This window comes from Typopeltis vanoorti, chromosome 8, assembly GCF_054136105.1.
Source record: "Typopeltis vanoorti isolate ZY-2024b chromosome 8, IOZ_Tvanoo_1.0, whole genome shotgun sequence".
NCBI lineage: Eukaryota > Metazoa > Arthropoda > Arachnida > Uropygi > Thelyphonidae > Typopeltis > Typopeltis vanoorti.
Window position 1 is genome coordinate 36,427,437 of NC_143556.1, and position 13,964 is coordinate 36,441,400.

The 13,964-nt window shown below is 39.0% G+C and overlaps 1 protein-coding gene across 3 annotated transcripts in view; it reads left to right on the forward strand.

Annotated features, from left to right (window-relative positions):
* The window catches only part of LOC150103929 (cell adhesion molecule Dscam1-like), a 563,926-nt gene that overhangs the window by 324,373 nt on the left and 225,589 nt on the right, over positions 1-13,964 (forward strand). For all 3 annotated transcript variants that reach the window (XR_016548664.1, XM_090396609.1, XM_090396610.1), the window contains exon 3: positions 13,673-13,834. Coding sequence is in view for 2 of the 3 variants with exons in the window: in XM_090396609.1 (XP_090252735.1) it covers positions 13,673-13,834 (162 nt within the window). In the remaining variant the exon portion in view is untranslated. The remainder of the gene's footprint in view (positions 1-13,672; positions 13,835-13,964) is intronic.

Genomic DNA, 13,964 nt, shown 5'->3' on the forward strand with positions numbered 1-13,964 from the left:
CTACTTTTTCTAATCGAAACAACAGATCATCTTTCATGTTACAGTTATATTTAGCAAAAGCCATGTGGAGAAAAGTGACATCAACCTTCAAGCATATCACAGCTTGTCAGATCCGGGAATAAATTTGGCCCATCTTTCATAATACAAATGAATCAAAGTTGTTATTTATTACTAATGAGTTTTAATTTTATCTACGGAAGATCAGAAATAGTCATTTTCAATTTTAATATATCCGATCGATGACTCGAGAATTCAACGTTTCCCAGTTTGCTTCTTGAAGAACGGACTCAGAATGATAAGTTATTCTGGTTTTGCGCATCTCTCTCTAGCGTTTATTTCATTCTTTCTCAACTTTCCAAAAGTCTCTTTTGTCGTTTCTGTCTCTTCCTCTTTTGTGTCTGTGGTTTTAGGCTTAATGAATTTTCAAGTTTGCTCCTAAAAAAACGGTTAACAGCTTTATTATAAGAGGTGTTTTAATACATATATTATAATTATATTCACTGATCTATTTTCCTAATATCTATGACTAAAGCAGCTTGTTCACTTATAGTAACTAATCTTTTTTGTGCCTCTCCCAGCTCTTTTTCTCCTTCTTGTCTCGTTTCTAGCGAGAACATTGAATTTTTTTACTCTGTTTAGTTCTCTTAAAAGAAAATCATTATAATCTTTCCCTTGATATATACTAAGTTGACAACTGAAAATTTCAGAACATCCTCGATTCGCTGGAAATCGACTTCATGAGAGTTTCAGAAAAATCCAATAGGAATGCTACCTCAGCAGAAAATGAATTCCTGTAGTTCCTACAAAATTACTGGTGCTGGTGGATCCTTGTCACATACATTTCATCACATCCCAAAATTGCTCAGTGGGAACAACACAATTGTGTTGTTGTCGAGTCTATTGAAGAGCTTCTAGTTATGACCGTGGGCCTGTAGAACTGCTTTGGCAATCTGTTGAACTTTGATGGAGTAGAGTAGCTGCAATTTCTGGACAGGAATCGCTATGGACAGGTGTTAGTTCGACTCCTGGACAGTTGTTGATGTTCTTGATCAAAACATGATCACGCACATGAACTTGATCAGTTCTTGATCAAGAACATGAAGAGCGTCTGTTCTGATGAGATCTAGTGTCAGGAGAAAGTAATCCAGTAAGACAGCAAGCATTATGTTCTTGCCGTCACCATTTGCGGTTTGGTGTAGTCACAATTTTCGAGATGAAAATCTCCAATTTCATATAAAAATACAGCCCCCCTCCCCAGGTCGTTTGATATTTTTATTCATTTATCGAAAAAATATTCAATTATACATTCCTCATCATAATAAAAACGAGATAAAAATCCAGAGTTCCCTGTAGGAAATACCCTGTCACCTCCTTTGGTTTTCCAACCAAAGGGCATCATTGATAGCTATTTAACTTTTAAGAGGACACGTATCCTGTGACATTATGCGTTTCCTGTTGGAAATAACAGTATAAAAGGCATGGTATGAATGGGAACATTTATCTGTAACTTTCAAGTAGGTTATACTATTCAGTCCCTCTAATATCAAAGAGCCTAAGAAAACCATTCTCCATACCATCATTCCACCACCTTGCATTACTGTAAGACGCTAGTTGGTCCATAGCTTCGTGTTGTTAACGTCATTTCCTTTTCCATCCGCTTGCATGAAATGACAGAGTATTGCAGGATTCATTATTCCATATGATCTTTTTTCCAATCCTCTAGTACTTAGTGTTGATGTTCCTTTGCCATAGTTGTTTATAACTGATTCTGGCCGATGTGGATGCATTTTAGCATCCCTTTAAGGATATTATGGGGTCCAATCGATGTGTTATTGTGCATTTATTCATTTCTCGTGGCTCATACAGCGAAATTGACATATAAGATGGATTCATTGTCTCATCAAGGCAATGCGAGTATTTCTCAGTAACTTTTTTCTATCCTTAATTGAAGTTTGTTTCCGATTTACGTCTAAAATCGCTCATTTATTCATACTAAGTACTGAATCTCCGAGTTTATATTCTCTTCTCTTTTCTGTAGAGTTTAATCCATCACAGTTAAACCATATTCACGTCGATACAAGTTAATCTCAAACGAAGTTGGATATAAGTCAATTGATATATATATATATATATATATATATATATATATATATATATATATATATATATATATATATATATATATATATATATATATATATATATATATATCATACAACGCACTCTTAAGAACTCAAGAAAGTTATACGCGCGCGCGCGCGCGTGTGTGTGTGTGTGTGTGCGCGCGCATACACGCACATTCCTTTATTAAGTTCTTTACAGCTTTTTGCACTATGCGTAATCTTAATTGTTTCTGAAAACGAAATCGGTGACATATAAAGACATCATATTAAATATAACTGACGTAAATAATGAGGTATGGACAAGCTATATATACAGACCGTAGGCGTATTGGCCTTATTTTTCGTTGTCAACATACCGGATAGAGTTAGTTCTCGATATGTCACCTTTCTATTTCGGCGGAGTGATCGCAATTGCACGGGATTCTCAAATGGATGTGTACATAACATTATTACAGTATCAGGAGCACAATATTATTGCTGTCACTCATCGATCAGGAAGCCACCTAGCGTTACAGCGATAATAGGAAAGAGCGAATGCGTTAGGTTTGACATACGCGATAGCTTTTCTTGCAGGAAAACGTATTGCATATGTCAGAAACGCTCGTATTTTAAAGGGTAAAAAAAAAAAAAAAAAAAAAAAAGCTGAAAAGATTCAGCCAACAGCTGGTATGAACCATCATATGTCACATGAACTAGAGACATTTCAAAATATTAGAATAAACAAAGAAATAAAAAATAAAATTAAAACGTTTTATGGCGATTTTATTAGATAGTCCGATAAATATCTGTGTTATAAACCACCATGTGAAGACAGTGGACTAGTTTGTTAATGAGGCGTGAATGTCATGACAGGCTTTCTATTCTTCTTCTTTTTCCTACCGCATCGTTAAAGGGAAAAACTTAGATACCAAGAAATTATATACTTGGCTTTCATCCTTTTTTTCCAAGGAAGCAAAACGGTGTTTTGCTGGTGTATATAATATATATTCACGTCTGAGCTACTTGTATGTAGAGGCTAATGACTTCATGCTCAATACTTCATGCTAGTGCTCAATAAAGGTCAAAACCGGTCTGGGTAGTAGCCCTTCCCATTATGCATTGCATTATACACACCCGAAAATGGATGTTCTTTGCATTATGGGATACATACTAGGGTACGTAATATGAAGTCATTATCCTCTATATACAAGTAGCTCAGATGTGAATATATTTCACGCGCAGAACTTTGTTTTGGTAAAAAAGAGTTAAAAAAAGTATAAATTATTTTGGTATTTTTAACGTGTAATATAATATAGGTAAAATACTTTCCATATCTTTCTTTTATTCAGAGATATTTATTAAAAAGAGCAAACACCTTTTATCTACTTGTATATAAGATATATATATTATGACTTCTGCATAAGCCGAACCTTTGCCAACACATGGAGGGTAATGGATGACAATGCTATAGCCAATGAAGTTCTAACTGAGGCTCGGCTATTGCTGTTACCCTCCTGCCATGATCAGAGCTTTAATTGCTCAACAATAACCTTATCCCTACACTGTCCTTTACAGATAACGGGGAACATGAAAAGCATACTTGCTTCGTCCCTTTAAGCCAGTCCTTATAAGGACTAAGGCCGAACCTTGGTAGGCATTTGTTAGCCAGTTGTCTTCGTTACTTCTTCACTAGCTGAACAAGATAAAACAAAAATTCCTGGGAGGGTAATTGGATGGCAATGCCTGTATCAATGAAGTTTAACTGAGGTTCGGGTGTTGCTGTTACCCCATGGGGTGCTGAGCTTTGAGTTCGCTCTATTAAGGTTTTTGCCTTAAGGGAGCAATTTGATTCTCCGGCACGGCCCGGTGAGGAGCTTTGTCGGTGAATGCTTTTCCTCGGAATATGAGCGGTTTTGCTCGGTGGTGGTGGTGTGTGTGGAAGGCCATCACTGAGAGGAGACAACGCTGAGATGGACGATCTTTCGCCCAAGATTGAGTGGCCTAGGGATCTTTAGAGACGGCTTTACCTTTAAATATGATTTCTGCATTAGCTGAACTTTGGTAGGCATTCGTTAGTCAATCGTCAGAGATAAGTTAATGTCGGCAGAGTTGCTGATGATAGGATATTACGCAACGCATAATTCGCATTCGTTAGGAGTAAAGTTACTGATTGCGATTAGTGAATGATGTTTTCTTCAGGATTATCAGAGTGATTGGTGTTATAAATTAGCGATTGATTGAAGATGAAAAGACTCATCTGATTACTGATAGTGGAGCACAAGGTAAGACTTTGATTTTTGATGCAATTTAATTGCTATTGCTTCGTTTAGCCTATGCTTGGTATTGCTGGCAGTCCTTTGCGGCTGCGGGATTTTCTACAAAATTTCTGCTCGCAGGTCTCCAGACCTGCAGGATTTCTACTAGCGCTCACACGCAATTAAATCGATATGAGCGTGCCTGACCTAGACGTCATCTGATTTGCTGGATAAACAGCTGGCTCTTATACTCATTAATTAACTCCAAAAGAAGTTCAAGCTGAAATGGCCTACTAGCATGATCGACTCCGACATCATTATCGAGTCACTCGATAAAGGGATAGCACTCACTTTTGTTAAAAAGCTTCTCAAAAAATTTGAACGATATTTGCCCGGCTACTTAAACTTATGTTCTTAACCCGCGGTCGATGATGAGGAAAATGAAGACTCTCCTCAAATGGAGGAAAAACTCGATCTAGTTGTTTCTGCCTATAATCCTTCTGATCAAGGAGAGATACACGCTCGTATAAAGCGAAAAACTCTCAGTGCTGAGCCAACAAATGATGTTGGTATGGATGAGGACGCTGCCATTTCAGATCCCTCTGCCTCCCACAATAAAAAGGTGCCACCGATTACCCTAAGGGAAAAGCAAATATGGGCAATACTAAGAACCACTATGGCTAAATTACAAATAAGTTATAGATCGGCTAAAAATGTAGATGACGGCATAAAAATTCAGCCCGCCACTGTGGCTGATTATAGAAATCGTACAAAGGAGCTGGACGCAAGAGGAACTCAATATCACACATTTTCACTTGCCTCCGAAAAAAATCTGAAAGTGGAAATCAATATCCTCGGAGACCAGGAGTCTCCGAGGATATTGACACGGATGAAATAGTTACTGACCTCAACTTACAGGATCTACCTCCGATAAAGGTCAGTAGAATGTTCAGATGAAATAAGACAACTATGCCTCTAGTTTTAGTAGAGATTCATAATATTTACCAAGACATATACAATCTAAAATCAATCTGTGGACTTAAAATCACTCCAGAACCATTGATAAAGAGAGCATCATCTGGGCACTGCCACAGATGCCAAACATTTGGCCATGCCCAGAAGCTATGCAAAGCCCAGTGCAGATGCCTCAAATGTGGCGAGAATCACCCCACCAACACCTGCACAAGCCAAAATCCACCCCCGCTAAGTGCGCTAATTGTGGGGTCCTCACCCTGCTAATTATAGAAGGTGTATACATTACCCCCAAAAAACAGATGGAACGATCCAAATAATCAACCTACCTCGTCACCTAGTGCGAGAGTTCCTGAAGTTCAGGCTCCTCTGTCCTCCAAGATTGAGAACATGACAACAGGTGCTCGCCCAGCATTAACTGAGCCCCTTAAGAAAATGAATCTTCAACATCAAGCGAGAACAGATGCTGATGTGGCCCGCTCCAAAGAGATAGTACAAACCCAGAACCTGGCTAATCCACATTCAAAACTATCAGCTATTATCACCTGTTCTCTTGCAAATATATTACAGAATTTCAGCAACTCAAATCCATTACTAAATGTTACAAAAAGATTCTTACAGCAAACCCAATCCATATTATCTGCACTCTCTGATGCATAGGAAACAAATCACCCCAGAGTTGCTTAGGATTATCGCTTGGAACGCCAACGGTATCAAAAACAAAGTGTTGGAAATCCAGACATTCAATAATAAATATAATCCAGACATATTTGTAATCAATGAAACTCACCTGAAGCCTGCTCACAACCTAAAAATCAGTGGTATCAGATTTATAGAAACGACAGACTTGACTATAGAGGTGGAGGTACAGCCGCCCTTATCAAAAACTATATCAACCATCATTCAGTAATCAACCCTACAACCAACCTCGAAATCACAGGCATTAATCTCCTCACAAACTGAATTGGAAACCTAAATATTTTTGCTGCTTGCAACCCTCCATCAAAAACATTATTGACCCCAGATCTGGATGCCATCCTTGGCGTAAAAGGACCGGTCATCATCGCTGGAGACCTTAATGCAAAACATCCTACCTGGAACAGTAAATCTACCAACAAAAATGGCCGAATACCATTTAACTACTCAAGTTCCAATTGCATAGCTGTGACCGGTCCTTCTATACCAACTCATCTCAGTCCAATTGGCTCCTCCGAAGTCGTAGATATAGCTGTCCTCAAAAATTTCAAATTGCAGTACAACTTGGATTCACTTGATGAATTATCGTCTGACCACAACCCCATTCTGCTGATATTAGGCAATCAGAAGGGAGAGTTACCCCCGCCTCATACCTTCATACCTGGGAAAATCTATCCAATTTTCTCCCAAACTACTTCGTCCTGTTCCTCATATTAACTCTAAAGAAGAAATTGATTCTGCAATCAATAAATTTACTCAACAAATCAATGCAGCCTTATCATCTATTACTTCAAATACGCCTACTTCTCAGCCTAAAAGACTTCCAGAAGATATTATGAACTTAATCAGGGAAGAAATAAGGCAAGAAAAAGATGCTGTAATACCAGGGCTCCCCAGGATAAAACGTTAATCACCCGGTTGAATAGTGCAGTCAGAAATACACTGAAGGCCCACAGAAACAAACTATAGGAAGATAAATTAGCTTCCATTTCACCTGGTGATCAAACCGTTTGGAAACTATTAAGAAATATCAAAAATAAAAATAAAACTCTCTCCTCCTCTAAAATCGGATTTAGGCATAGTTCACTCAGATGCTGATAAAGTTGAAACTATAGTCAAAAACATAGAAAAGCAGCGCAGTCCATCTTATGATAACCTGAACTACAATCATATTTATAAAATCCACCACCACGTCAGATACGTACTAAAACAGTGTGATACTTGTACCAGCCAACTCACACCTACTTCTGCAGCCAAAATCTACGACATCATACAAAATTTAAAAAATAAAAAAGCTTCTGGACCTGACGGCATCCCTAATAAAGTTATTAAGTTGCTACCCCGAAAGGCCTTTATACATCTTACAACAATAATAAATGCCATGCTTAAATTAAAATACTTTCCCTATGCTTGGAAGTTGGCAGGTGTGGTTCCTATTTATAAGCCTGGTAAGGACCCACAGCTGCCACAAAGTTATCGCCCCATCAGTCTGATTTCCAATTTGGGCAAAATCGCTGAAAGAGTCATCCTCTCCAAATTTCAAGTTTCCGTTAACAAACTAAATATTCTACCTATAAAGAGCAGTTTGTTTTTCGCAAACTCCACAGCACTACTCAACAGATCCATAGACTATCTGAATATGCTACCACCAGCTTCAACTGGCATCAATACACCGGAGTAGTCTTTGTTGACTTAGAAAAAGCCTTCGATAAATTATGGCACTTTGGACTCCTATACAAGTTGATTTCAGCCGGAATTCCATTGGATCTGATCCACCTCATTAAGGCATTTCTTTCTTGGAGACGCATGCAATTTAAACTAAATAGGGCGCTTTCTACCCAGCGGTTGATCTTGGCTGGAGTGCCTCAAGGATTCCTCCTGGCGCCGATACTTTTCTCGATTTACATGGCGGACATCCCGCATAACCCGACGTCATCTATCATTGCTCTTTTGTGCCGACGATACAGCAATACTGGCTAGATCTCTTAAACCGCATCTTGTTTCAAAGAAACTACAAGATAACCTGCTGAAACTGGAACACTGGTTCTGCAATTAGAGACTTCAAGTAAACCCTCAAAAAAGCAGTGCTCTTCTGTTCACAAAAAGTTCAACATCTCCCAAAGAAGACATCTTTCTATTTAACATCAGGATTCTCTGGAAAACAGAAGCCAAATATCTAGGCGTTCTGCTAGATAGAAAACTAACCTTCAGCCCGCATACAAAATCCTTATGTGCAAAGGCATCAAAAGTCATAGCACAGCTTTATCCTCGTATCAATAGGAACAGCAAACTAAATATTAAAATCAAATTGCTCCTCTATCACTTGATGATTCATTCCATTATCACTTATGAGTCTCCCCGCCTGGAGCCATACTTCAAGCTCAAATATCCTTAAACTGCAAAACAAATGCTTACGCATTATCTTAAATGCACTATGGTACATTAGAAATGTTCAACTTCATCGAGACACAAATGTCCCTTATATCTACTCTTTCCTGCAATCTCTCGCAGTAAAGTACTTCTCAAAATCGTCCTCAAATCCAAATGAACTAGTCCAACAAGCAGCAAATTATGATGAATCGGAAATATGCAAATATAGACGACCTAAGGCCATCCTAGTTACCTTCCAAGATCTATAATTTGCCCAACTGGGGCTAAGCACGTAGCTCATAAATGTTTTACTACACAGTAACCTATCAGATAGCGAGGATTAAAAGCATTATGCTTCACCCTTATAGACAGTAGCGTTTTGCGTTCTGCGAACCTTGGTAACGAATTTGTACGTGAACCTTGGGAGGGTAATGGATGGCAATGCTGTAGCCAATGAAATTGCTGTAGCCAAAAAGAACCGTAGACCATATCTATTCGGGAGATATACTAAAGTTTCGATTGCTCATGCTATCTTAATTTTTTTTTCTGAATCTCGAAAGAAATTTTAAAATGAAGGAATTCGATATAGAGACACAACGCATGGTTATTGACACCTATCCTCATGTTGCTCAACGAATATTGATTTCAACAAGCACATTAAATATGAATCAATAACTGAACGAAATAAAAAATAGCAATTCAAAAACGTGCTTTGGTCGAGTACTATTTTGCCATAGAATTCCTATTTAATTATTCAGAAATGCCAAGACATTTTCAAGTTAACTTACTTAAAGGCAATGTATCGTAACCGATTAGAAGACACTTAGTGCTGAAACGTTCTGTTTCTAGAGATTACTTTCTGTATCGTCTGCGTTGGATAAGATAAGACTTAAGATGCATTATTAAATTAATAATTATGACATCGTCCTTTAACAGAATTTGATATAGCATTTATTATATAATCATCTTGGCATCTTGTGTAGTAAATTAGCTTCTTGTGTAGTTTGCAAATCTTTAATTTGTCATGATACTAGCATTAATTTAAAACATTATTTTAGCATTAAAAATTAAGAAGTAAACATGTTTTTGCTACAAATGACTGCATTATATTATGTCAATTAATAATTAAGAATATATACGCATGCAAGAGTGGTTTTCTTTATCGATAATACAATCCTTTTAAAATCCTTAGTCATATAGAGATATAAATAAATCTAAAATTAAACTTTTGCAATCATTATAAAAATAAGAAATTTTTATTAAATGAAAAAAAATTACAACAGTAATTTAATAAAAGGAAAATAGTTAATACACCATTCAATATTTAAATAACTGAAATATATAAAAATATATAGCATGCGTTAAGTGGGTATTGGAAGCGGAACGTGAGAACCACCATACCCTTGGAGGGTAATGGATGGCAATGCTGTAGCCAATGAAGTTCTAACTAAGGCTCGGCTATTGCTGTTACCCTCCTGCCATGATCAGAGCTTTAATAGCTCAATAACAACTTATCCCTACACTGTCCTCTACAGATAACGGGGAAGATGAAAAGCATTTTTGCTTCGCCCCTTTAAGCCAGTCCTTATAAGGACTATAAGTGGGTATTTGAGGTATTTATCTAGTCCTTTTTAGGACTTCCAGGGTAACAATTAGCAATGCTGAACCAAGGAAGTTAACTGAGGTTCGGCTGTTGCTGTTATCCTGGGTGAAGAGTTTTTGAGTTCGCTCCCTTAGGGTTTTTGCCTTAAGGGAGCACTTTGAGTCTCCAGGGAAGGTGTTCTCCGGCACTGCCCGCTGAGGGGCTTTGTCGGTGAATTATTTTCCTCGGAATTTGAGCGGTTCTGCTCAGTGGTCGGGGAGTCCGTCACTGAGTGGAACCAACGCTGAGATATGGACGGTCTTTCGCCCACTATGGAGTGGCCTAGAGATCGTCCGATTTTTGATATTTTACCCTTTACTTACTAACCAGGGTAACAAATGGCAATGCTGAACCAAGGAAGTTAACTGAGGTTCGGCTGTTGCTGTTATCATGGGTGTTGAGTTTTTGAGTTCACTCTCTTAAGGTTTTTGCCTTAAGGGAGCACTTTGAGTCTCCAGGGAAGGTGTTCTCCGGCACGGCCCGCTGAGGGGTTCTTGCCGGTGAATTATTTTCCTCGGAATTTGAGCGGTTCTGCTCAGTGGTCGGGGAGCCCGTCACTGAGTGGAACCAACGCTGAGATATGGACGGTCTTTCGCCCACTATGGAGTGGCCTAGAGATCGTCCGATTTTTTGAGATTTTACCCTTTACTTACTAATCAGGGTAACGAATTGCAATGCTGAACCAATGAAGTTTAACTGAGGTTCGGCTGTTGCTGTTATCCTGGGTAATGAGTTCGCTCTCTTAGGGTTTTTGCCCTAGGGGAGCAATTTGAGTCACCGGGGAAAGTGTTCTCCGGCACGACCCGCTGAGGGGTTCTTGTCGGTGAATTATTTTCTTCGGAATGAGCAGTTCTGCTCGGTGGTCGAGTTTCACTGAGTAGAACCAACGCGGAGATTTAGACGGTCTTTCGCCCACGTATGAGTGTCCTAGAGATCGTCTGGTTTTTTGAGATATTACCCTTTACCTAAACAGTTCCAGGGAAACAAATGGCAATGCTGAACCAAGGAAGTTAACTGAGGTTCGACTGTTGCTGTTATCCTGGGTGATGAGTTCGCTCTCTTAGGGGTTTTGCCCTAGGGGAGAAATTTGAGTTACCGGGGAAAGTGTTCTCCGGCACGGCCCGCTGAGGGGTTCTTGTCGGTGAATTATTTTCTTCGGAATGAGCGGTTCGGCTCGGTGGTCGAGTTTCACTGAGTGGAACCAACGCGGAGATTTAGACGGTCTTTCGCCCACGAATGAGTGGCCCAGAGATCGTCTGATTTTTTGAGATTTTACCCTTTACTTAAACAACAGGGTAATGAATGGCAATGCTGAACCAAGGAAATAAACTGAGGTTCGGCTGTTGCTGTTATCCTGCTGAGTTTCGAGAGTTCGCTCTCTTAGGGGTTTTGCCCTAAGGGAGAAATTTGAGTTACCGGGGAAAGTGTTCTCCGGCACGGCCCGCTGAGGGGTTCTTGTCGGTGAATTATTTTCTTCGGAATGAGCGGTTCGGCTCGGTGGTCGAGTTTCACTGAGTGGAACCAACGCGGAGATTTAGACGGTCTTTCGCCCACGAATGAGTGGCCTAAAGATCGTCTGATTTTTTGAGATTTTACCCTTTACCTAAACAGTTCCAGGGTAACAAATGGCAATGCTGTAGCGAATGAAGTTTTAACTGAGGCTCGGCTATTGCCGTTACCCAGCCATGACTAGAGCTTTTTAGCTCAACAACACTCCATCCACACAGATTTACTTCATTCAGATGACGGGATAAATAGTCAAGGACTCAGTCCATCGCCCAGTTCTTTTAAGAACTTAAGTGGGTATATGATCAGAAAACAGTCCTTTTTAGGACTTCCAGGGTAACGAATGGCAATGCTGTAGCCAATGAAGTTCTAACTGGGGCTCGGATCGGATATTGCCGTTACCCAGCCATGACTAGAGCTATTAGTTCAATAACACCCCATCCATACAGATTTTCTTCATTGAGATGACGGGATAAAGAGTCAAAGACTCAGTCCATCTCCCAGTTCTTTTAAGAACTTTAAGAACTAAGTGGGTATATATATATAAAGTGGGTAGAATGAGGTTTTGAAGTTAGTCGACCGTGAGATGCGGTGATTAATAACCTTGGAGGGTAATGGATGGCAATGCTGTAGCCAATGAAGTTCTAACTGAGGCTTGACTATTACTGTTACCCTCCTGCCATGATCAGAGCTGGAAGATGAAAAGCATTATTGCTTCGCCCCTTTAAGCCAGTTCTTATATAAGGATATAAGAACTGGCTTCAAATAAGTTGTTGGTAATAGTTCCTCTCGACTCTATTACATAGATTGCTCTCTGTTATAATTCGGTGTTTGACGGTATGGGGCAGTCCTACACTGATTTCCATCAAATTAGAAACAAAGAGAAATATTACGATAACTCAAAACCTGTACGATGATTTTTATGCAGTTCGGTGAAAAGAATATCATATGAAAGGTGAAAAAAAACCCCACAAAATTGTAAATAAAAAGTTTAATTCAGTAACAAATCGGTGTAGATTCGACACTGCTTGGAAGTACTACTAGGAAATAAAGCATTGGATGAAAGGGGACATCACTATTTGTCTAAAAACGAAAATTATTAGATATGATCGTCCTAACCTACCAACTTTGTTTTATGGTTCGTAGACGTGGACATTAAACGCTACGCAAAAAACAAACAAAAAAAAAAACAAAACTACGAGTTTGCCAAAGTGAAATGGAGATTAGCTTACTTGGAGTATCCAGATTAGACAGACTAAGGAACAAGAACTTAAGAGACCTATCAAAAATAAAAGATGTAATTTGGAGGGCTAGGAAATCAAAATGGAATTGGGATGGATATTGGCAAGATGATATATAGTCAAAGAGAGCAACAGTGGGACTTCCAAGAGAAGGAGTCAGAAAACCCTGGAAGACAGAGAACAAGATGGAGAGATGACACCGAAAAACGGCTCGGTTTCGCATGGAGAAACGTTGCCCAGGACTGAAGAGAGTGGGAGAGGTTGAGGGAGGCCTTTGCCCTGCAATGGGACATTTCGGTTAACAACAATAACTATTTATAACGGTGTCCAGGAGTTGAATTGGTAATGACAACCATTGCTCCTGCAAAGCTCTCCTGAGTTTCCTCAAGTTTTTGGGGAGATGGTCGACAGCAGCAACATGTCTACTCAGAGCATCCAAGTTATGCTCATTTGAATTAAGATAAGGATATCTTAGTGGTCCATCCAGAAGAACGATAGTCTCTTCGTGAAGATATTGATCTAAGATCTTCGCTCGATAAGGAAGTGTATTATAAAAACTACTTAAAATGTCCGCTTTTATGCCGTAAGTCATTTGCATATATCACTGACAGCGACACTCATTTGTATACGATAAACGGACAGCGTCACGTTTTACAAAATGTACCTGACTTCTATATGTCGCCCTCACCGAATCCATAATACATGGTTGATCAAACAACCCTTTATTGCCTACTCCACAAGGTATCAAGATGCAATCGTAATATTACATATTACGGACAAATAGATGACAAAGATTACAGATTATAAATTATATATTACAAAATAAGAACTATCCTAGTGACATTACATCTGATTATATGAATGTATTTTTGTTTATTTATTTTGCAGTTGTTCGCCAGCGTTATCAACTGCAAGTACACGATGAACTTGTGATTCGTGGAAACACAGCCGTTCTAAGATGTCAAATGCCAAGTTTTGTAAGAGATTACGTGGTGGTGACGACTTGGGAAAGGGAAGATGGGATTAATATAATTTCGAACATCGCTACAGGTGAGATAATTATTACCTTCTTTTAGATATGGTTTATAAATTTGTGAGAGAAAAAAAAATAGTATGAGATGGTTGATTCAATACACGGGTCGTAGAATTCATATGTAAAATCCAATAACGATGATGGACC